Source organism: Phoenix dactylifera, chromosome 16 (assembly GCF_009389715.1).
Source record: "Phoenix dactylifera cultivar Barhee BC4 chromosome 16, palm_55x_up_171113_PBpolish2nd_filt_p, whole genome shotgun sequence".
NCBI lineage: Eukaryota > Viridiplantae > Streptophyta > Magnoliopsida > Arecales > Arecaceae > Phoenix > Phoenix dactylifera.
In genome coordinates this window covers 12137564-12163002 of record NC_052407.1, presented here as the reverse complement: position 1 = coordinate 12163002, position 25439 = coordinate 12137564, and the positions used below count along the sequence as shown (strand labels likewise).

At 44.2% G+C, this 25439-nt stretch overlaps 1 protein-coding gene across 6 annotated transcripts; it reads right to left on the bottom strand.

Annotated features, from left to right (window-relative positions):
* Window positions 1-5: 5 nt before the first annotated feature.
* LOC120104082 lies at window positions 6-10386 on the bottom strand. Of its 6 annotated transcripts, none has more exons than XM_039114557.1 (8): window positions 10239-10386; window positions 7621-7870; window positions 6289-6412; window positions 5540-5886; window positions 3634-5407; window positions 2018-2274; window positions 808-901; window positions 8-247 (listed from the first exon to the last, which is right to left on the bottom strand). In XM_039114557.1, exons 1-7 carry the CDS (start codon window positions 10352-10354, stop codon window positions 830-832), a joined length of 2940 nt encoding a protein of 979 aa, XP_038970485.1. In that variant the 5' UTR covers window positions 10355-10386; the 3' UTR covers window positions 8-247; window positions 808-829. The 6 variants fall into 6 exon arrangements, with proteins under 6 accessions (XP_038970486.1, XP_038970487.1, XP_038970485.1 ...); XM_039114560.1 differs by lacking the exon at window positions 808-901 and adding an exon at window positions 8016-8079 and having other exon boundaries at window positions 8-242; window positions 10239-10372; XM_039114558.1 differs by lacking the exon at window positions 808-901 and having other exon boundaries at window positions 6-247.
* Window positions 10387-25439: the final 15053 nt, after the last annotated feature.

The window sequence follows — 25439 nt, the reverse complement described above, 5'->3', positions numbered from 1 at the left end:
ATTTATATGAAATGGGAATTGAAGCAAGAACTAGAGTGGCTTGCCTTAGATTCTTTAAAAGATTAACTTAGGATGTGCATGAAATCCTGGTTTACAGCACAATTAGATGTATGCTAGTCACAGCCCTGAAAAGTTGCGGGGAGTTATTGAGAATACATAGTACACAGTCTAAAAACAAACGTGGTGCGTTCTTCCCTTATCGGAAATCGCATGCTCTGCTTCTCCTTCCTGCGGCAGCCCAGCTGACCTGGTTGTATTGTAAGAAGTTAGTAATCCACCCTGTCATTTCTTCCTCATACAAAGATAGATCCATTACATCTGTGCAAACAATGCATGCTCAAAGTACTCAGTCAAATAACACACAGATCCATCCATATATGTGACTAGAGAGTCCATATTTTGGATTATATTGAATAGTAGTTGTTTTTGGACATGTGAACCTGTGCATCGTATTTGGTATGGGTTCACCCAGAACGCTGCACAGCGTGATGCCCGTGATACAATTGATAATAAACGTAGAAGACATGACAGACTACGAGTGAAAATAGAAATTTCAGAGCAAGATATCCTATAGAACACTTGGTATGTTGAAAGTAATATCCAACTACATGTTAGCATGCCTGAAGGGAACTACTTTCAATAAGGGATACTTGGTCACTTGTCCGACCAGAATTGGGAAATGAAAGGATACTTGTAAGAATGGAAATTGCAGCATCTTCGGAAACTTCATTTCTTTCTTAATCTAAGCAAGAGTGCTTGCTGATCATGTAACTTGCAGGTAAAGAAAACCGAAATATGCACACATACCTAGTGCTTAATTAAATTTCGGTCAGTGTTTTCCCTGGCTTTTACTCACAGAATAGTGTGTCAAAAGTTTCTGGCTAGGAGTTACATGATCATCCTGTTCACATGGAAATGCTCACACGAAGAGTTATGAGTACGGATTATTGGGCACTGCCAAATGCTTTCCAAAAATATAATGCAAAAGAAAAAAAAAAGATGATGAAATCAATTATGTCCATATGTGAGTACAGCATCAGCAAAAGTACAACATAAATCCTTTATGATACCTAATATTGAGGAAATGTGCACGGGTACAAAGTGGATATATCACCCCCTTCATCTGTTTATTTTGCTCCCTCCCCAATCTAGGACCCTAATAGGAAATCCTGGTTTCCAATCCTTACTTCTCTTTTAGTAAAATGTAAAATTAATCCTTATTCCAACTAGCTTGTCCTCATAGAAATGGTACTACCTGGAGAAAGCTACAGATACTTACAACAGTAAATCGGCCAACATGAAGAAACAAACTGAATACTGAGAAGTTGACCACATAGTTAGTGAGAATATCAGATGGATGTCCCAAAAAATTGTATGTAGCTAGGCGATGGTCACTGCATGCCTAAAACGTGATGGTCTGGGTTGACACAGTACATATCGTTGCGGCGCTATGCCAAAACATAGCAACCACTTCCATGCAACTAGTGCATTGGCATGCTTGGGTACGCTAGTCTAAGGTTACTTTCTTAATGGATCGATGAGTATAATGCTTAACAACAAGAAAAATAAATATGTCAAAACTAGATTATACACCTAAAAGAGGCCAAAGTAAGCACAAGCTGCCTAAAAAGTAAAAAAGAGGGTCTTTTGTGGTCCTTATCAGTTCATAACAGACTGAGAAGAACTAACATGGACCAGCAGAGATTAATATCCATGAAATGGCAGTATGCACTGTACAGTATGGACAGACGCCTTAAATCATCTGTGCATGGGAGCATGCGGCTGGGTGGGAGTGGAAAAAAGTATCAGCAAGTGTTTACTAACATCAGCTTGACAAGCAAGCGTTCTACAAGTTTGTTGCCTGCTTTCCTTTTAAACTAAATTAGTAAAATGAAAGAATCACAATCTTTCAACTAAAAAAAGTTAACAAGTGTTTTTGCAAAACCAATAGATCATTAAAATCTAAATTCTAAAAGTCTTTCTGGGAACAAGAAATAAGCAGATAGTCAGAATTTACCCTATACAAAGAAGCTGCAGACTCGGACTGCATTGTTTGATTAGGAACATGCCCAAGGGATTGAAAAGTATCTAAAGCATCCAGCGTAAGCTGCCAACCACAAAGAGCTACAGTACTGCTGGAACTTGAACCACTGTCGCTTTCAGAACTAGCAGCTGCAACATTTCGATTTACCCAAGGACAATAACTGCTATGATGCTTAATTGGATCAAATTCTCCAGCTTCTGCTTCATAGTCATTCTCTCCATTTGCTGTTCCTAGAAAACAAATAGCAGTATAGTTACAAGCACTGTGATCGGAGGACAAAGTAATAATCATGCATAAAATGGTGACGACTAACCAAGAAAAACCCTTATTCTCTCTTTACGTGAACATTGGACCACATCTACATAAACAGTAACACATTATTGCAGAATGTGGACAGTAGATATGATAGAAAGGCACAAAATGATTTCACATGCAAGCACCACCTTAATTGACTTACAGTAATACATACAAAAGTTCATTGATATTTCCAATATGTTATGGAGAATGTAAATTCTTTGCAGCTACACAAAAGTATCTATGAGAGTTCTTTTAGCATTAGACACAACTCATTATAGCCAGTGTTATGGTAATTCCTGAGTGACATGAAAAATAGTGATGTTTTTGTGTCAGAGAACTCAAAAACATTCCCTTCAGTTAAAAAATCAGGCTTGAATTGAAGACATGATTTAAAGAAAGATAAGGAAAGTCTTTCACAATTAAGGCTTATGGTTATGATACAGAACCAAGCATGTTCGTTAAGTGGCAATACATATATTAACACCAAAATGTAATCCAAGTCCTTCAAGCATACTAGGCAAATTACAAACACAGAATAGCAGATGAAGACAAGAGTGGCATACATTAACGAAATCACCAGTATAGCCCTCTCCACATAGGAGGAGGGGTGAAGAAAATAAACATTACATGTACACAAGATAAGTTTCAGAGACAATAGACCAACCATACAAACTTAACTTTGAGATTATGAACAGATCTAATGATGGTTAAAAGAAATAAATCCTGTCAACACAAAGTAGGATAACCAATCAAGGAACTATGGAGATTTGACCATATCTAATTATATCACAATGAGGGAATTGAGCCCATGGGGATGTCATTTTTCTAAAAGAAATTGCCATTAGTTTTTAAGAAAAACATTATTCAAAGGAAAACATTCTAATGGCATGTTACTGTAAGGGAATAGAGCCCAGCTGCTTAGCATCTCCAATAGTTCATACTTATCCCTAGTTCATCTTTTTTCCTTACAAACTGTCCTTCCAAACCTTTTTGAATTATTATTTGTTAAATCTCAAGTGTATTGTTCCCCTTTTAAATGTGCATTTATATGTAAGTATTTATCCCAACATTCACATGTTGGAACTTGCTTATAATATCGATCCAAGCTAAGTCAAATAGTTAAATATTGGAACTTGCTTATGACCTCAACCAAAGTCAATAATTTCTGCATATCACATCAAAGTAGACATGTTAATAAAAAATCCATATAAAAGCTTCTACTGACAGTTCAAGAAAGCTTGAAATGTTTATGCAGAGAAGAGAAAAACCAATAAACGAGCAGATGAAAGTACCTGTCCCATTTTCAGGAACATAATCTGATCCCAGGAGTGTACGATCATCAGTGGCAGATGCCTTGCCAGTCTGAGTCACCTCCTCTTTGGATGCTTCATAATTGGAATGTTTTATTGCATTACAAGAAAGTGAAGGATTGGCATTGCTGTCCTGACCCAAGGTATGGCTAATCTTCTTCCCACTTTCAACAGAATCAGATTTTGTTGAACCATAAATTTTTGGCCCACTATCAGCTCTTCCTACCGATCGAGACATCATGTCTTGACTATCACCGTGAGGATCATCTCTACCAGTTTCTTCTGGGACATAACCATCTATTAGTCCAGGTCCTCGAGCTGATTCACCAGTCTGCCTCAGATTCTCAGTGACTTCAGGGATTGGTTCTGCATCATCAACGGAGCTATTTGCTCTATGCACAGAAACATCAGCTCCATGGATTTCAGCTTCATGACTTGCACCCATACCAACACTCCCTCCACTAATTCCTAAACTAAATCTGTCCTTAGCATAAGCTGTGTCCGTTTCTGCATTTAAAATTTCTTCCCCCTCATTTGTGCTGCTGCCTCCCATTTCTCTGGCAACACTTCCAGCAGCAGGTTGTATGCAAGTGCTTTGCTGTGCTTGATTGCTGTAATTTAAATCCAATGCCTCTTTCATGTCAAAGTTCCTCTGCATGCTTGGAGAGGGAAATTGAACAGCATCAAGATCTCCTGGATAATTCTCAACACTTTCCATAGAATACTCCTCAGGGGTATGATAAATTGTATCCATTGCAATAACAGAGGATGCCTGAGCAGAATCTCTTGTGGATGGGAGGCCAGCAGCTGCATCACTCTCTTCTTTAAAGGCATAAACTTTATTGACATCTATATCTATATCAAAGCATAAATTATGACGAGGACCAGCACCAGAAGAATCTATCCTGCATGATGGATGGTATGTATCAAAGATATCAAACCCACGAGCACGTTTGTGGGGGCCATCTGAATCCTGTGTACCATCACCAACTTCATCACCATCATGGTTAATAACAGTCCCTTCAACACTGTCAACCTGCTGAATCCTGTCCTGTGGCCTGTCAACTGTGCTTCCACCTTCCTCCAGGCAACGCTTCCTAGTGCTTGGACCCCATGACTCATGCGAAACTGCATGGTCACCAACCTCACTACCAGTAGGCTGGCCAATCATTAGATCTCTCCCCATTCCACCATCATCAAAATGTCGTGATGTTGCTGGCATGCCAGATTGAATAGATGGTAATCCTCCAGACATCATGAGGTTCAAATCCACGCCAGCATTTGATAGTGATTTTCCCTCATCAGTTGTTGCTGCTTCATCACAACCCTCAATCTGCTCCTTCTCCATTTCCTCAGCAGCAACCCATCCATTGATTGCACTGGCTGCACTAACTCCACGTGTCGATGACTTTTTCTTGCCCACATCAGGAGTATCAGCATTGGGGCCAAAACATGTAGGACGAGGCACTGTGTGGAAATCCCAGATTCTGACAGTAGCCCCACATAAGCTGCAATCTAGTAATGGAGATCTCATGCTGCACCTAGATTCTTTAGCAGTCTTCAACTTCTTTCCAGCATCTTTCTTTACTGAGACAAGGAATGCATTCTTACTAAGTTGGGGAAAGTGAGAATGATGAAATTCATCTTCGGTCGGGTCAACTGAGCATGCATTTCTAGCAGAATGAGCTGAATTCTCTTCACAGTCTTGAACATTTGGAAGCCATCTAGGCTCCCATCCACACAGGCTTATAAGCTTCTGTGCTTACTCAAAATTAAATGAAGGTTAATACATGCAAACAAGTAAGAAGCCACAAGTCCAGATCCAGCAATGAAGAAATGAATGATAATAGTAAATTGTAAAACATCAAGGAATGATAGAAGAGCATACATGAGAATGGCTCCAAAAGGAATCATCTCGAGGGATTTCTAATCCTGGTGTGCTATCTGCTTTACAGCCTAATTCCCCAGAAAAAAATGTATGTGCTTGTGACAGAAGGCGATCAGTTTGACTACTCCTTGTGAGCCTCATAGTCTCAACTGCAGATGAAGCTATTACTGGAAGGGAGTGAAATTGCAAAAGCCCATCATACCGATCTTTATAACCCCCAATAAGTGCCGATGGAGGAGTTGGAGGGAACTGCACCAAGCTGTCAGCACAGCAATTCCCTCTCCAAGGACAAGTAACTTTGTGGCCTGCATCAAGCTGTTCTGCAAATACTTCCCCAGCATGATCAACTATAAACAGCATAACATGACAACATTAGTAAGTTGGCAAGGCTGCCCAAAATAGTTGGCAAGGAAGCCAAAGAAGAAAAAATGGTTAGCTTTTTTTGCTACTAAAGCAGAGCACAAATGCAGAGGTCAGTCCTAAATGTGACCTATTATGAATTGATGAGGCACTGATAATATTAGATAACAAATTGCATCGTAAATATCTATTCAACAACGAACAAAGATGTTGAACAAGCTGTTCTTCCTCAAAAATTCGATTCTATATTAGTTAAAGACAACAAACTTATGATCAGAAACTGTTACATAACTAGGTCAGTAAATGAAAACCACGTATCTCTTTCACAACCTGGTAAAAGCAGCTGGGGTAAATTATGATACAGATTTAGCACCATCCTACAATCATACCTTCAGAAGTTGTCCAGGATGCTAATACATTAAATTTGAGTTGCGCACCGCATGATTCACATTCAATTCTGTCCATATCAGTGTTCATCCAACCTCTTCGAGCACAAGCCAACGAGCTGGCTGCCTGAAAGTTTTATAAATGAAGACCTTCAAATTAAAAAAAAAAGACAACATACTTATAACAAGAATACTGGCATGGATATACATAAGATTAAGGATGGCAAGTGGTCGGGTCGGCCAATACCCGTACCCGCCCCGCATTTAAGAACCCTGTACCCATACCCGCCCGGTACCGATCTCATGTTGGGTAGGGGTGGGTTGTGGCGGGTCGGGTTGTGTAGACAATACAAATCCAGTTGGGTTGGATAATTATAGCTTATAGCTATAATTAATGAGATTACAACTGCTATATAAATGGGAGAAGCTTATAGCTTATTCTCTTATGACCCAATTTTTGATTCATATAGAGAGAATCCTAGTGTACATCAATAATTACAATATATTCTAATAAGAAACAATTCATACATAAGTCAAATTAATTGAGGGTTTAGAAACAAAAACAAACAAAAATAATCGAATGTTATGATTTTCACATAATATATATGTTTTCTAAGTTTTAACAATAATAAATTTCTAAATAAAAGGGGGGAGGGATGATCGAGGTGAACAGGGCTGTGATGGCTATCATCTATCGAGTGAACCAGGGGGGTGGATTAAGGTTATCTTATATTGGGTCGGGTTTGGGGCAGGGCATACCATTACCTATACTCGACCCGAACCTGCCTCGGGTATTATATCTAAAACCCATACTTGCCCCCGATTTTAAACAGGTCAGATAAAACTCGCCCCATTTGGGTCGGTCAGATCAGGTACATGACTGGTTGGCTAAAATTCCTACCCCTACATAAGATACAAATCTGGGTAAACAAACTGCAACTAAAGATGCTAAGGTGTGTAAACAGATTATATTTGAAGATGAAAATGCACATGCATGATAAAAAGATGAGTCTGTTGGCTACCACTGTTTCACATATATAACAACGGCATACATCTTGGTGTGCATAGAAACCACATCACTGAGCATGTACACATGCATAATCATATATAAGAAAACATGTTCCTAGTAGTAGTGTCCAGGCATAATTGCAAGCAAATATCTAACAGTTTCACACTATCTAACATAAAAATATTAACAAATACGTATTTCTAACTAAAATACAGACCATCAATACATGGATTAAGAAAATGAAACTTATGAAGGCAATTACACATTAGCACATAAAAATTTAAAGCATACTTGAGAAATTGGGCTAATATTGGAAAGGTACTAACCTTTGGTTTTGCAAACCAATTTGAAGGCTTAAATGTGGCGAGACGCCGAAGTAGATCACCTCGTTCCCATGGTCTGCATGAAGGTAGTGAGGAGCCCAGAGAAGAGCCACCAGCATTTGTGCTTAAAGAAGTCCGAATGGGTTGGGGACCAAAACAGGACAAAGAACCTGCTTTGGAACCATGAGCACTACCATGCCAATCAATGCTGGGCATATTGGTTGGAGCAGCAGCTGAGGATGCCCCAGCAGAACTGATATGTAAACAATATCATGCTTAGTGTGAGCAAGAAGAATAATATCATAAGTCATGTATCTGGAAAATATAACTCAAACAGAAAGATGATACATCTAGAGCTAGAATTAGTCTTTTTGTTTGTGGCAGTAGAACCTAGTTACCTTTATTGCACCATAATTGTTTTCCTTCCAATATTCACAGCGAAGGAAGGAGAAAAGAAGCAAACTGGCATGACAAAAGCAGGCAATATCAAATGTGCCACTCAAGCATCAGAAGGAAAATGTTGTCGTAATGAACAACTCTCTCTTGATAGTGAACAAAGATCCTTCTTAGAGTCCATAACAGATTTCGTCAGCATTCAAGGAATCCAATTTTAGAAAAAGAACAACATAAAACCCCTCAGCTCAAGACACACACACACACACAGAGAGAGAGAGAGAGAGAGAGAGAGAGAGAGAGAGAGAGAGAGAGAGCAGAGAGCTTAAGGAGCCTCTCAATGTAAAAATATCAAGGAGAGACAAGGCATAAAACTTATTGGCATTTTATGGGAAGTCAACCCCAGGAAATTAAATACTCTGCAGCATAACCCAATTCTTTTGCAGCTGCTATTAAGAACTTACATAGACAGAAAATCAATACCGCAGTTGACAACTCAGTTTCCACCTACAACAATGCTTTCATTAAATATATCACTTGAATTTAGAAACTTTTTGCCATAGAAAGACTTCCCATAAAAAACACACTTAATCTAAATAAACAAATCCCTAAAATCCCGCATTTCCATTAAAGACACTATTTATTATAAATTGCATTGACATCCTTAATTTATCTGATGAAACTCCACGTAACCCGTAGAAGCCCCAATATACCAACAGCATTAGGTCCTGTTTGCGGGAGCTGTTAGTAGTAGAGCTTTTGGAAGTAGAGCTGTCTGAAGTAGAGCGTTTATAAAAAACTGTTTACTGTTTCGTAACTACATTTCTAAAGTGTTGTGGCACTTTAACATGTGTTTGGTAAACAAATTGAGAAAGTACTTTTGTGTGACAAAATAACCATAAAGGACATTACTATTATTATATAACAGATCATAATAAAATATAATATATATTAATACATAAATATACGATATAGTATAATATTAATGTAATGTAATATAATATTATTATAATATAGTGCTATAACATTATGTATTATAGAATAATAATTTAATATAATATTAAATTATTTAACATAACATATTAATGTATTACGATATAATGTAATATAATATTATATTTATAGTATAATACAATAATAAATATATAAAAATATTATATTTATTAGTGTAAATTAATTTTTCATCATTCTAATGATCTTTATCTCTCTAACAAATTTTCTAGCTAGGTGATAAAATTAGTTAAATAATTACTAATATTTATTTTTATTTATTTATTTATTTAGATCAGATTATTTGCCACTCACTCATTATTTTATTTATTTATTTATTATTTTATTTTATTGAAATAGAGGGGTCGCCGGCATGGTGGCGGCCACCATGGGCAGCCACGAGCTCCCAAAAAAAAAAAAAGAAGAGAACGAAGGAACAGAGACGGCGGCGTTGAGAGGAAGAAGAAGATAGAGAGGGAGAGGGAGAGGGAGAGGATGGGCGAGAGAGGAAGAGGCGGGATGAGTGTTTTGGGGAAAAAAGTGTGATTTAAATGGAGATATTTTGGTCCAAAAAACAGCTTCCCGACAAAGCTAAAAACACCGTTTTCGACAAGCTCCAAATTAGAGCTTCTCTTCAAAAACTGTTTTCAGCTTTCCGTAAAAACTGAAACAGCTTTCCGAAAATTTTACCAAACATCAATTTTTATCTAAAATTACTTTTGGAGGGCTCGAAAGTGCTTTTCGGCCCTCCAAAAGCTCCCTCAAACAGGGCCTTACTCCTAAACGCATGCTCCCTGATCCCCCCATCCAAATTAACAGTAACGACCAGAAAAAAGGGAGAAAAAAAAACCGAAACTTTTCGCACTTAATATCTCAAGTATCACGCAATTTTGAATCACTTCCCGTTAAGCCACTTACAAACTTCTCCAGCTAACCGACCTAAGTTCTAGGGCTTCTCAAATCCATCAACAAAAAATTCTTCAAAAAGTCAAACCAAGCACACATGAACGCAGCAAGACTTAGTACCAGCTACCTCTGACCTAACTACCTCCAATTCTAGGGCTTTGGGGCCGGAAAGCGCCAAAAACCGAGGTTCCCTGCCATGGAACCCGTCTTGAGGCTAGACACCCGCGATTGAGGCAAGGAGAAGCGGAGATCAAACAGTAATTTCACAAGAATCAAGAAAGGCGCCTCAAAAAGAACGCCAGAGAGAGAAAGAGAGCGAGAGCTGGTGTTACCTCGCGGCTGGTGTCGGAGGAGGAGAAGAAGACCTGGCGAGCGCGAAGGGATCCACCGTCCCCGAGCTTATGACCTCCTCTCTCATCCCGCCCTCTCTCTCCCTCTCCCTCCCCATCCTTTCTCTCTCGGAACTAGGAAAAGGAAAAGAAAAAAAATCCCTCGGCACGCTCCTCTCAGGTGACCTGATCACATGGCGAGGGGGAGGTGCTCGGCGCATCTCCTCGCAATCTCCACCGTCAAACAGATGGACACGTGTAATTATCCCAAACCACCGCCAACCAATCATTAGCCGTCCAAGTATTGCGTCGTTGACCCGCAGAGGTCCGGGGAAGAGGGAAATAGACGGCTGTAATCGCCCAATTACTAGCGGGGCCTGTCCTGATAGATTTTCGATGGTTGGGATGGATAGTCTTTTGGATCAGACGGTGCTAAAAGAGAACTGGAAAGCAGTCCCAAGATCGTTGGAGATGTTACGGACCATATTGGACGGGTGCTACACAGAAGTACAATTACCGTCTCTTTTGGCCAGTGTGAAGAGGAGGGGAAAGGGGAGTCAAAATAAATAAATAAATAAATAAATAAATAAAATTGGAAAAGTAACTTTTTTTTTTATAAGAACTAGGTTTTTATGTAAAAAGAAAATCGATAAAAAGGTTCAATCCCAGCGGTGAAAAATTAGGATAATTTTTTTTTTCAAAAATATCCTAAAGTCATTATATATAACGGGATAAGATTTTTTTATTAAGAGAATAATATATATTTTACATAATATTCCTAGAAATAAGGTACTCAACCAAATATAAGTTATTATGTAATATGTTATTTTTTATGTTCAACTAAATATATAAAAATTACTTTTTCAGATGCTATATATTTAGGTATCAGCTTTTCAGAACTAAACAAGTCTTAACTTCTTTTGATATATTTATTATGATAAATACTTCATGAATTAAACACCCATCCTAAACAATAGGTATGCTATGTATTTGGCTTCTCTATAGGCATGCTGAAATCCTATTGATTCTCTACCAAAAAAATATTTAGATAAATATTAAGCCAAAAATTGAACAAGAGTTTGGTGGTCACTCTCGACTTTTCTCAACTAGCCTCAACAGCAATAATCACCAACATATCGGAAGCAAGCAGGACAATTAGTGTTTCAATTTAATTGCAGCAGGAGAGGGATTGGGGAAGAGCCAAATGCAGGGGACCATTATTATCATCTAATAGTTGCTTAATGAACCTTCAGCACAATTCTAATTCATTGCAATTACATGTAATAGAAAAATCTTAAATATTCAATATGAAAAAATACATTTATTTTTACTAACATATTATATATACCACATCCATACTTAAAAAGCTGGTTGTCCTGAGGCTTGGGTTCGAGTTTAAGAGATTTAAATAATATGTGATGAGCACAGACATATATACCACAGACATATAAGAGACACACACCGACTTGGCTCTGTGATGAGCAAGAATAGGTACAATAGTTATCAGAAATATCCCACGAATTGAGGCCGAATGAATGTTGTATGGAGATGACCAAGGAATTAGGCTAGAGGCCAAATATATATAGAAAAAGGCCAAATAGGATGTAAATATAAAGTAGGACGAATGAAGATATAACTAGAGTTTGGCCCCATGGTAAACTGAGAATAGGTACAATAGGTATCAGAAATATCCCAAGAACTAAGGCCGAATGGACGATGTATGGAGTTGACCGAGGAATCATGGTAGAGGCCAAATACATATAGAAAAGGGCCAAACATGATGTTAATATAAAGTAGGCCGAATTAACATGCGACAAGAGTTTAGATTGACTAAATGTAACTATCGATATGACAAATGGTACAAGGTTAGGTTGCTCTAATAGATATACATCGTGGAAAGGATAACTAGTTTGTGTTACTAAAACCACCAGAAGTAGAAACCAAATATGGATAGTAACTATCAAAGTGGATATTTATTATATTTTGTTAGCAATATATCTCCTAACTAAATAAATAAATCTATAAATTCAATTAATAAAAAATCTTAAACGAAATAATATACATGCATATCATTCGGCATCCAAATAATTCTATTTTAATACAAAATAAATCTATTCTAGCACAAAGTAAATCTATGCATTTAATAAGTTTATATCATAGAATTTCAAATCCTACCAATCTACTAATATAAATTAAAAATAAAGGTAGAAGAAAGTAGCCTGATTGAAAGCAGGTCGAAGCGCGTAGACGCTGTCCCAAAGAAGTATTTGCCCCCACGTACGGGTCACCCGGCAATTCTTCTCGGAGATACGACGACCCTACAACCTCTTCTTCGGCACGTCTCGGAAGAAGTCAAAACGAACCCGATCGGACTTGCAGATCCAGCAAAGAGCAGTATGAAAAGAATAAAATAAAACTGAATAAAAATGTAAAAATGAAAATCAGAAGTGGCTAAGGGGAAGAAGAATTTCTCCAGAGTTTTTCTACTATTTTTTTATATTTTTTTCGTACTCCTAAAGAGATGAAATGGAGGGGTTTATATAGGGATTTAATCGGGGGCAATATGGTCTTTTCGGCGGACGCGTCCGCGCCTTCCGTGGACGCGTCCGCGCAACGTGCGCCAACAGGCGCACGCGTCCCATTTAATGCAAACGAAAACGCCCGTTGGCGTTTTCGTTTTCAAACGAGCACGCGGCCACGGCCGCGGCCGTTTCCAAAGCGTAACGCCCGCTGGGCGTTACCCCTTTTTTTTCTCTCAAACGCGCACGCGGCCAAATTTCGGGCCGCGTGCGCATTTAAATTTTTCCCAACAATCCCCTACAAAAATTTAAATAATTTTAAAATCAAAATAAAATGCTGGATATCTTATATTATGTAATAGGTGTAGGTACCTTTCGGTTTGAACCTTCACTTAGTGACAATTGATTACATCTGTGGAGCCAAGGTGGTCTTAACCTTGAACCTCGGTCCATGGCTCAGATTAAATCAACAGCACACATAATATAGCCCGATCAAGGTTCTAAGCGGGTTGCGCTATTATGGCCATGCGCAGGTATCTTTCATGTGCTTTTTAGGGAATCGCCCATTTCCCATAATCGCGGCCTCACGACTGCACATATAGGTGAGTCCTAATAAGGATGCTAGCAAGGAAGCTCCTGCCTCTTGGGTCTCGGACTCATTAAGAGTTATACAAACGAACTCATCCTACTGCTTGCTTTTATGAGCACTAGCGCCATAGGGATGAGGACAACATAAAATAGTGCTCCTCTTAGTCACACTTCGGTTTGTTTCTACCCATTGAACCTTTTAAGGTTGGGTTCCCACCGTGGTGATCTATCTTTATGGGCTAAGCCCCATCCCCCTCGACGACTCTAGAACCACTGTTCTAGATAAACCTTTTGTAAGCTGATTAGCCAAATTATTTTCTGATTTTACAAAATTCAAGGCAATAACATTATTTTTCAATTTATATCTCAATGATTTATGACGTACTTTTAAGTGCCTGTTCATTTTTACATTGGCATTTTCTTGGTTGCACTTATCTATTGCAGATTTACAGTCACAATGTAAGGAGACAGGTGGTAAAGGTGACTCATCTACAGGAAGGTCTATAAGTAGATCTCTGAGCCACTCAGCCTCAGTGCTAGTAGTGTCTAAAGCTATCAGTTCAGACTCCATGGTACTCCTAGATATTAAGGTTTGTTTGGTGGATTTCCAAGACACAGCAGCACCTCCTAGGAGAAAGACGTATCCTGTGGTGGATTTAACATCTAAGGTATCGCTGATCCAGTTGGCATCACTATAGCCTTCTAGAACAGCAGGAAACCCACTAAAGTGCAAACTATAGGACTTGGTACCCTTAAGATACCTAAGAATTCTCTCTAATGCTGTCCAATGATCTCTATTTGGATTAACAGTATATCTACTAAGTCTATTTACAGCATATGCTATGTCTGGCCTAGTGTAGTTTGTTAGGAATCCTAGTGAGCCTATGATTTGAGCATATAGGCTTTGAAGGACAGGAGTTCCTAAGTTCTTCTTAAGATGAGTAGAGGGATCAAATGGAGTAGAGACAGGCTGACAATCGGAATAATTAAATTTATTAAGTATCTTGTCAACATAATGACTTTGGGATAACTCAATACTTTTTGCACTTCTAATTATTTTGGTATTTAAAATTAAGTCAGCTTGTCCCAAGTCTTTCATATCAAACTTATGACTTAAAAATTGTTTTACTTCATCAATTATCTGAAGATCTGTCCCAAAGATCAGTATATCATCTACATAAAGGCACAAGATCACAAATTTGTGTCCAACTCTCTTATGATATACACATTCGTCTGTGCTATTGATTTCAAATCCAAATGTCATTATGGTTTCATCAAATTTCAAGTGCCATTGCTTGGGTGCTTGTTTAAGACCATAAAGAGATCTGACTAGTCTGCAAACTTTATTTTCTTGGCCTGGGATTTTAAATCCCTCTGGCTAGTCCATATAAATTTCTTCATTTAAGTCTCCATTTAGAAAAGCTGTCTTAACATCCATCTGATGAATCACTAATTTATGAATGGAGGCTAATGCTATAAGGACCCTAATAGTAGTAATCCTAGCTACAGGTGCATAAACATCAAAGAAATCTACACCAGGTCTCTGAGTAAAACCCTTGGCAACTAATCTAGCCTTAAATTTATCTACAGAGCCATCAGGCCTAAGTTTTTTCTTAAAGATCCATTTGCATCCTATTGTTTTACAACCAGGAGGAAGATCAGTCAATTCCCAAGTATGGTTTTGGATAATTGATTGCATCTCATTGTCCACAGCTTCTCTCCAAAAAGGTGAATCCAAAGATTTCATTGCGTCCTCAAAGGTAGTTGGAGAGTCTTCTATTAGGAAGGTATAAAAATCATCTCCAAATGTTTTCTCTACCCTGGATCTTTTACTCCTCCTAGGTTCTGCTTCTACTTCTATTTCTCTTGTCCTTATTCTACTAGAGCTACTAGCTATACCGCTATCTACTCTAGTCTTAAGTGGAAAGGTGTCTTCAAAATATGTTGCATCTCTAGCTTCTATGATAGTGTTGTTACTAATATCATTTACTTCTGAACTTATCACCAGAAATCTATTGGCATTACTATTGGCTGCATAACCTATGAATATGGCATCCACTGTTTTAGGGCCTATTTTCTTTCTCTTAAAATCATGTATTTTTACTTTTGCCAAGCACCCCCACACTTTTAAATAGCTAAGATTAGGTTTTTTATGTTTCCAAACTTCATATGGGGTTAGATCATTATTTTTAGAGGGAATCCTATTAAGGATATAACAGGCTGAAACAAGAGCTTCCCCCCACAAATTTTCTGGCACTCCTGAGCTTATAAGCATGGAGTTCACCATATCCATTAAAGTCCTATTCTTCCTTTCTGCTACTCCATTTGATTGGGGAGAATAGGGTGCAGTCACTTCATGAATGATTCCATGATCTTCACAGAATTGAGTTATGTCATTTGATGTATATTCACCTCTCCGATCTGATCTAAGAATTTTAATTTTCTTTTCCTGTTGGTTCTCAGCTTCAATCTTAAAAATTTTAAATTTGCTGAGCACCTCATCCTTGGTTTTAATTAGGTAGATGTAACAGAACTTCGATAGATCATCTATAAATGTTACAAAGTATCTGTTACCTCCCCTAGAAGTTCTACCAGAGTCACAAATATCACTATGGATCAACTCTAATAGATCTGAATCCCTATTAACGGATTTAAAAGGCTTCCTAGGGAGTTTAGCTTCTACACAAATTTGACATTTCTCATGGTTCTTAAGATCACTTTTTGGTATTAGATTTAGGTTCATAAGTTGCTTAATTGAATTATAATTTACATGACCTAATCTACCATGCCAAATAGAAGGGGGTTCTATATTCATAATCAAATGATTTTCATTTATTAAAGGAGCTATTACATTCAACTTGAACAATCCTTCACTAAGGAATCCTTTTCCAATAAACATTACACCATGAGAAATTACAACCTTATTGGACTCAAAAACAAGACGAAAGCCTTGCTGGACAAGCAAGGAACCACTAATGAGATTTCTCCTAACAACTGGAACATGTTGGACGCCGTGCAGGGACAGGACTTTTTCAGATGTAAGCTTTAAGTCCACACGTCCTACTCCTAACACACGCGCCTCCGAGCTGTTTGCCATGATCACAGCTCCTCCACTTGAGATCTGAAAACTGTCTCAGAGGAGCCAGCGCCGGAAGTCACCATGTTGACTTGAGCACTGGATGTGTGTGGACCCTTCTTCTTAGATTGAAGAGGTGCAGTCTTCTTATAGAAGCACTGTGGAGACAATGGTTGGTCCGACCACACACATAACAGAAACGAGCACCACCTTCCTCTTTCTTCTTCTGCTCCTGGGATTGAATAGGCTTCCCATTGTAGTGGTGGTTAGGGTTTCTAGGGTTGTAGGGTTTCTTCTTGAAATTCTTACGGAAGGGTCGGTTCTGATTTTTCTTAGGAGGAGCTTCTATATTATACGCATTATTTTTAGGTCCAGTAGAGGTATTATTTCTAAGCCTATGCTGCTCTTCAATCCTAATGGAGTTTAAGACTTGGGTTAGGGTGAGAATTCCTTGGGTATGGCTCAGGGTCTTAGCAAAATCAGACCAGGAAGTAGGTAGTTTATCTATCAAACAGGCTACCTGGAATGATTCATCCAAATTGGTTCCATTAGCCCTAAGCTGGTGGATCAGGGTTTCAAATTCATGAATTTGGTCATTCATAGGCTTTGAGTCCACCATCCTAAACTTATTGAAATCGGAGGCCTTGAACCTCTTTACCCCAGCATCATCAAGACCATATTTGCTATCTAGGGTGTCCCAGAGTTCTTTGGCATTCTTGGCTGTGTAATAGATATCATACAGCCTCTCAGAAAGAGCACCTAGGATTCTATGGATACAATGATAATCTATCTCATCAGGTGTCCTAGAGGGTGTGCTAGTGGAGGTAGAATGTTCAGTGTTGGAAGAGGTAGTTGGGTTGGACCCGTTATCAACTTCGGTCGTACTTTCACCTATGGCTGAGATTAACCCTAATGTGGTGAGCCAGAACCGCATTTGGTTCTGCCACCTCCTAAAGTTATGGCCATCAAATTTTTCAGGTTTGGCACTAAGATGGTCACTAGTGTTTGAGGCCATAGGATCAGGGTTACAGAATAGTGACAGAAACCTGATTGAAGGCAAAAAAAAATCTATGTCAAAAGATTGCACTAATATTTATATTGAACTTTGGATGTCTAATTGATATATCCAAAAAACTAATAGCCAGATCAGCTCCAGATCGGTGGTGGAGCACTAGGCTCACTTAAGTACCAGCCTTTCTTAGGCACGTATGCCTTTTTGACAAGCTTTTCTTAGACACTATTAGTTAGTGGATATAATCACTAGAAATCACACAAATTCAATATTTAAAATAACCTAAATGCAAATTTAAACGAATTAACTAATTTTTGATTTTTTTTTTTGTTTGACCTTTCCGAATTAGTAACAATTGATTACTAAATTTAATTCTAGCAAAACAATTATTGTAATTGAAATCTAATTTATCAATTCAATAAATTATATATAGTAGAATTGATTTATTTTCTTATTAGAATAATTAATTACTAATTTTGTAGCAAATCAATTATTGTAATTAAGATGTCAATTCGATGAATTAAAAGATTTATTTCTTTATTAGAATAATTGATTAAGATCTAATAAGTCAATTCAATAGATTAATTATTATATATCAACCAATTTCCGAATTTTTCGTTTGAATGGGATCTGGAAATTACTCCTTGAGGAGTCCAAATGGAGGTATAATAAACCTCTTGGAGGTTAACCAAATTATTAACTCTTTAGAATAATTTATTATTAATGATGTGCTAGCAAAAACAATTATTGCAATTAAAATCTGTTACGGGGGAACTCGGCCACCATGCCCCACGTGACCGGCACGCGCGCCCAAGAAGACTACAGCTGCCCCTTGATCCAGTAACCCGACCCCGAGTCGGATATCTTCGGCTCCGCAGCCCGACCCCGAGTCGGCTGCCCCTTGATCCAGCAGTCCGACCCCGAGTCGGATATCTTCGGCTTCACAGCCCGACCCCGAGTCGGCTGCCCCTTGATCCAGCAATCCGACCCCGAGTTGGCAATCTCTCGACAACGACAGGCTGTTCCCCTGAAGCACGCCGCGACCCTCTGCTCCACTACTCCCTGCAACGGTCGTATCCGGCGCTGCTCCACGATCTCCTGTAACAGCCGTACAAAGCGGAGCTCCACTACGCCCTGTCATGGCCGTACCCAGCGCTGCCCCACGACGCCCTGTAACGGCCATGTCAGTGGCAACTCCATCGTGCCACACGATGACCAACCCCCCAGAAGGACCCCCCAGCCTGGTATATATGCGGCTGGGGGGAGAAGGGGGGAGGTAAGCAAGAACTTCCAGAGCATTCTCCTACTTGCTACTATTATCTCTCCTTCTCCTCCAATCTCCTCTGACTTGATCGTCGGAGGGCCCCCACTACCCCAGTGGTGGTGCGAGGCTTGCTTGCAGGTTTCCCGGTGGAAGGTGGAGCGCAATCAACACCAACCAAGGCAACCCAAACGGAACCCCGTTCAATCGTTCTCGGTTTGAACTACCAGCAACAGTTGGCGCTAGAGGAAGGGACCGAATCTCAGAGCGATCGTAATGGCACGGCGAGGTGGTCGTGGAGCTTCCAATGCCTCCGGTCGCGGGGACTCTCGCGCCTCCGGCCGGGAGGCCGCTGCGTCTCCAACACATTCTCAGCAACACTCCACCGTTCCACCCCCCATTCAGATGGTCGAAGCCGCTCAGTTCGACCAGTTAGCCCAGCAGGTTCGTACCCTCGCGGAGGCAGTGCAGAACCTGCAGGGTGTGATGTCTCGGGCGCCGCAGCGGGCCCAGGAGCCGCTGCTCCCTGAGCGCTCACCTGTCCTCCTCAACCCACGCTCCTTCCTCTCCCATGGGGAGGAGCGCCGGCGCGAGGAAGATTCTCGAGCACGGTCCATTCTGCCGGGACCTTCCCATCGGAGCTGCGCGGGGTACGAGAGGCGGGCCCGGGCGCGTTCCCAGACCCCCCAGTCCTCAAGGAACCCGCGCTCCAGTCGGTCCCCCTCTCGGTGCTCCTTGTCTCCCACCCATCGGTCGCGCTCCCTGGACCGGCGGGTGGACGATCTCCACCGACAACTCCAGGTCCTGAAGGGCCACTCCAAAGATCCCTTCGCCGACTTGGAGATCTCCTCCCAGCCGGCGCTTGCCTCGAGGATCCTGCGGACCCCGAATCCTCCGGGGTTTAAAATGCCGGCGATCGAGCCCTATGACGGGGCGGCGGACCCGCGGGATCACGTCGAGAGTTTCAGGACCCTTATGCTCCTCCACGGAGCATCAGATCCTCTCCTCTGCAAGGCCTTCCCGGCGACCCTCCGTGGCCCGGCAAGGGCGTGGTTCGCCGGTTTGGAGGCTAACTCAATCCAGTCCTTTGACCAGTTTACTCGCCTCTTCATCACCCATTTCGCCGTCAGTAGCCGGCGGCGACTGGTCTCCGACTCCCTCTTTGATGTCCGGCAAAATGAGGGAGAAAGCTTGCGGGATTATCTTACCCGCTTCAACAAGGCTACGCTGGAAGTCCGGAACCTGAGCCAGGAGGTGGCTCTTTCAGCCCTGAAGCGTGGCTTCCGAAAGGGCAGACTCACCTTCTCCCTGGACAAACGCCTGCCGCGGAGCTTTCCGGAGCTGTTGTCCCGGGCGAACCAGTATGCGGACGCCGAGGAGGCGGCCGCCCACCGGAGCAAGGAGGCCGCCGAGATCCCTCCAAAGCTCGGGAAGAAAAGGCGAAAAGAAGCACGCCAGAGGAGGAGCCCGACGCCTCAACGACGGCGCAGAAGCCTGTCGCCGGCGAGGAACCACGGCGCCCTACGCCCTCGTTCTCCGCCCCGACGTTTCAACCGGTACACTCCTCTCCTGACTCCCCGGGCCCAGATCCTCATGGAAATCAAGGGGCGGGAAGACCTCCCGGTCCCGAGACAGATGAAGAAGATTCCTGGGAGGAGGCCCTCTCGGGCGTACTGTGAGTACCACCGGGACCACGGCCACGACACCGAAGACTGCTTCCAGCTTCGGGACGAGATCGAGGCTCTCATCCGCCGAGGGCGTCTCGGTCGATATGTGAACGACCGACGTCCCCCCGCAGACCCGCGTCCGGCCGACCCGGCCCCTCAGGAGTCTCGGGAGCAGAATCGACCCGTCGCGGGCGTGATCCACACTATCACTGGGGGCTGCCCCCGGCCCGAGAGGAACGCAGGGGGCTCGACTGAAGCGTCAGGGGCAGCCGTCGCAAAGAGGCAGAGGGTCGGTAATGTAATCACTTTTTGTGATGAAGATGTAAAGGGGGTTCAGACTCCCCACGATGACGCCATGGTGATCTCCCTCACTATGGCAAACTATGATGTAAGGCGTGTTCTTGTGAATAGTGGAAGCTCAGCTGATATTTTATTTTACGAGGCCTTCCAAAAGATGAGCTTGTCCAGACAATTGTTGCACAAACATCCACCCCCCTCATAGGATTCACTGGTGACGCTATCTCGGCCGAAGGTGTCGTTGAGCTGCCTGTGACTGCGGGCGTTGCACCCGCAGAAGCCACGGTGCTGCTCGGGTTCTTGGTCGTCCGCGTTCCCTCGGCCTACAATGCTATCCTCGGACGACCCGGACTGAACGCCCTTCGCGCGGTGGTCTCTACGTACCACTTGCTCATGCGGTTCCCCACGGCGGCCGGGATTGGAGAGGTCCGAGGTGACCAACCGACCGCAAGGCAATGTTTCCTAGCAACTCTCAAAGGGAAGAAGCCCGTAGAAGCCTTAAGTGTCGAGTCCCTCGACGCCAGAGACGAGGTGGCCTTGCGGCACGGGGAGCCGGCCGAAGGTGTGATCGAAGTTCCCCTCGAGGAAGGTCGCCCGGACCGGACGGTCCGGGTCGGCACCAATCTCGACCCGGGAGCTCGGGCTCGGTTGGTGGAATTCCTCCGAGCCAACGCCGATGTATTTGCCTGGTCGGCGGCCGATGTACCTGGGATCGACCCGGAGGTCATTTCTCACGCCCTCAACGTCGACCCAACCCACCGACCAGTAAAGCAGAAGAAGAGACACTGTGCCCCGGATCGGATCCGAGTGGTCGACCAGGAGGTAGACAAGCTCTTGGAGGCAGGATTCATAAGGGAGGTCAGCTACTCCGAATGGCTGGCAAATGTCGTACTTGTCCGGAAGGCGAGCGGAAAGTGGAGGATGTGCGTCGACTACACCGACCTGAACAAGGCATGCCCCAAGGATAGCTTTCCGCTTCCGCGGATAGACCAACTGGTCGACGCGACTTCCGGATATCAGCTGCTGTCTTTCATGGACGCCTTCTCCGGCTACAACCAGATAATGATGGCTCCACAGGACGAGGAGAAAACTGCCTTTATAACAGACCGGGGGCTGTACTGTTACAAGGTAATGCCCTTCGGTCTGAAGAATGCTGGCGCCACTTACCAGCGGCCAACAAAATCTTCAAAGAGCAAATCGGCCGGAACATGGAGGTGTACGTGGACGATATGCTGGTGAAGAGCCGCCATGCAGACCAGCACATCGCGGATCTGGAGGAGACTTTCGCCACCCTGCGGAAGTTTCGTATGAAGCTGAACCCAGCGAAGTGCGCCTTTGGCGCTTCGGCCGGGAGGTTCCTCGGTTTCATTGTCAACCAGCGGGGGATCGAAGCCAACCCGGACAAAATCAAGGCCATCCAAGATATGTCCCCTCCGACCAAAGTGAAGGAGGTTCAGGAGCTCGCTGGGAGGGTCGCCGTGCTCGGACGATTTGTGGCAAAATCGGCCGAACGCTGCCAACCTTTCTTCAAGGTGTTGAAACGCCCGAAAGACTTCCTCTGGACGGCCGAATGTCAAGCAGCATTCGACCAGCTCAAGGAATACTTGGCGTCTCCTCCCCTGCTGTCCAAGCCGCAAGAAGGGGAGATGCTCTACCTCTATCTGGCGGTCTCCCCAACCGCAGTCAGTGCGGTACTGGTTCGGGAAGAGGCGAAGCTCCAGAAGCCTGTGTACTACATCAGCCGGGTCCTACGGGACGCCGAGACGCGGTATACGAAGGCTGAAAAGATCGCCTTCGCGCTGCTGACCGCGACCAGGAGGCTTCGCCCCTATTTCCAGGCCCATTCTGTCACCCTCTTGACCGATCAACCGCTGCGGCAGATCCTCAGCAATCCTGAGAATGCGGGACGGCTGGTGAAGTGGGCAGTAGAACTTGGTGAGTTCGACATCCGCTACCAGCCCCGACCCGCCATCAAGGCCCAGGCGCTCGCGGATTTCCTCGCTGAGTGCACGGTGCAGGAGGCGGAACCTAGGTCGCCGGAAACACCCAGCCTCGACCTCCCGATTTGGACGCTTCACATCGATGGGTCGTCGAACCCCGAAGGTGGAGGGGCCGGGCTGGTCCTCACCAGCCCTGATGGAGTGATAGCCGAGTATGCCTTGAGGTTCGGATTTCCAGTGACCAACAACGAGGCTGAGTACGAGGCCCTAGTCACGGGACTCAAACTCACCAAGGAGCTCGGCATCTGGCGCCTGAAGGTCTTCACCGACTCCCAGCTGGTGGTCGGGCAGGTCCGTGGGGAGTTCGAAGCCCGGAACCCGACCATGCAGAATTACGTCCGGAAGGTGCAAGCACTCATTCCCGACCTCGGCAGTGTCGACATCCAGCAGGTCCCAAGAAGTGAAAATGCCAGGGCCGACAGGTTGTCCCACTTAGTGAGCGCAGACGCGCACAACTTGTCGAGGGCGATCTACCTGGAGACCCTGGATACCCCGAGCATCGGCGAGGCTGGAGCGGTGATGGCGATTGATCCGGAGCCGTCTTGGATGGACCCGCTTGTCGCCTACCTCGCCGAAGGGATCCTCCCTGAAGACGAAGATCAAGCTCGGCGACTTGTTATGAAGTCCGCCCACTACGTACTCTATGAAGGGAGGCTGTATCGGACCTCGTTCACCGCCCCCCTCTTAAAGTGCCTCCGCCCCTCGGAAGCGGCCTACGTCCTCGGCGAAGTCCACGAAGGCGTTTGCGGATCACACTTGGGGGCTAGGTCCTTGGCGCACAAGATCATGAGGCAAGGCTATTATTGGCCTACCTTGTTGGAGGACTCAAAGGATCATGTACGGAAATGCGACGCCTGCCAGCGCCACGCCAACGTCCAGAGAGTCCCTTCTGTCCCCTTGGCACCAATCACTGCACCCTGGCCCTTCGCCCAGTAGGGAATGGATATCCTCGGACCATTCCCCGTCGCTTCAGCTCAGCGGAAATTTTTGATTGTTGCAATCGACTACTTCACCAAGTGGGTGGAGGCAGAGCCGCTGGCCACTATCACGAAGGCGCAAGTCCGGAAGTTCGTGAAGAAGAACATCATTGTCCGATTTGGGGTACCTCGGGTCCTCATCTCGGATAATGGCCGACAGTTCGACAACAAGCATTTCCGTGACTTCTGCGAGGAGTTCGGGATCGAGCATCGGTTCACATCTGTGTCGCATCCCCAAACCAACGGCGAGGCCGAGGTCACAAATCGGACAATCCTCCAAGGAATCAAAGCGCGAATCGGTCGGACGGGGCAAGCTTGGGTCGAAGAACTCGAGAATGTCCTTTGGGCGTATCGGACCACGCATCGGACCCCTACCGGGGAGACGCCTTTCAGCCTAACCTATGGCACGGAAGCCGTTGTCCCCGTGGAGCTCGGACTCTCCTCACCTCGGGTGGCCGCGCACCGACCCGAGGCCAATTCGGAGCAACTCCGAGGGAACCTGGATCTCTTGGAAGAAGCGAGGAAAATGGCGCAGGTTCGGATGGCGATGTATCAGCGGAGGGTGGCCCGATATTACAACTCCAAGGTCCGACCGAAGCTTTTCAGAGTTGGAGATCTGGTGCTAAGGCGAGCTAAAGCATCTCAACCTGCGGAAGGTGGGAAGCTAGCACCAAATTGGGAAGGCCCGTATAGGGTTCGCTGGGTAAACCGACCTGGCTCCTACCAGTTGAAGGCCCTAGATGGTCGAAAAATTTCAAGGAGCTGGAATTCCGCTAACCTGCGGATGTATTACCAGTAGAACGACAATGCCAGAAAGACAGTTCAAAAATGTATAACACTTTTCATTTCAATAATTTCTGGTTACAATGGCGTGCTCGTATGATTACAAGGAATTCCCAGAGGGGAATTAGGGTGTAAAGAAAGTAAAGAAGAGGCGGAGACTCCGAGGAGCTGAAGATCTGGGATCCCGAAACCTCCATCCGAAGCGGCTGCAATCCCGCCGGAAGTGGGTGCTTCCAACCGGAGGCGCCATCGGCGTCTCACGAAGAAGACAAAGAGCCGGCGCGGATGAAGAAGAAGTGGACGAAGGAGAAGTCCACACTGCTCCTACCCAGAGGCGCCATCCACGCCTCACGAAAAAGACGAGGAGCCGCCGCAGACGAAGCTCCCGCTGCCTCCAGGGGAACGCCACCTCCAAGGGATATTCTGGTCCTCCCCAGTGTTAGGGGAGAGAAGGAATACAAGGGGGAAGAGCATATGGAGGCGCGGTCCCGGATCAAGCGCCTGGTGGGGAGCTCAATCGGGAGGCCGAACTTCAAGGAGGGGAGACGTGATCCCGGATGAAACGCCTAGAGCGGAGTTCCGCCGGGGAGAACCTCCTTGTTGATCCCAGATGAAACGGCTAGTTGGCGGAAGTCGCGAAGGGCGCGCCTCCCGTTCCTTCGGTAGGGGTCTCTCAACCATGCGCCGGAGAGGAGGCCCACGATCCATGGCAACCTGAACAGCTCCGGCTTGGCAGGCTCCATCGCACCTGCACCTATATTTATAGCCAAACTGCGGCCCCCCGGTCGTTCCGATGCGGGTGGCTCCAATAAATGCGGGCGCATTGAATCCGAAGCAGATCCGGCTCTCGAGGCGTATCTTCCCGCGATTTCCTAAGCGTCATTCTCCTTAATCGCATTCTTTGTGCAGGACACTCCGGGTGGTCTGTACCCCTAGGTCCACGTATCTCCGCTCGCGCCCAGGCCGCATCCGCCTCAAAGAACGCGCGTATCGCGGCCGCTTAACTGACACTCCTCGCAAGCAG

Excerpts from the sequence above, each read along its gene's own strand:
- LOC120104082 (XM_039114555.1), bottom strand. The coding sequence starts at position 10,354 with ATGGGGAGGGAGAGGGAGAGAGAGGGCGGGATGAGAGAGGAGGTCATA. Across the intron at positions 6,413-7,620 it reads ATTGGTTTGCAAAACCAAAG|GCAGCCAGCTCGTTGGCTTG; the intron begins GTTAGTACCTTT and ends TAAAACTTTCAG. Across the intron at positions 5,887-6,288 it reads ATCCTGGACAACTTCTGAAG|TTGATCATGCTGGGGAAGTA; the intron begins GTATGATTGTAG and ends TGCTGTTTATAG.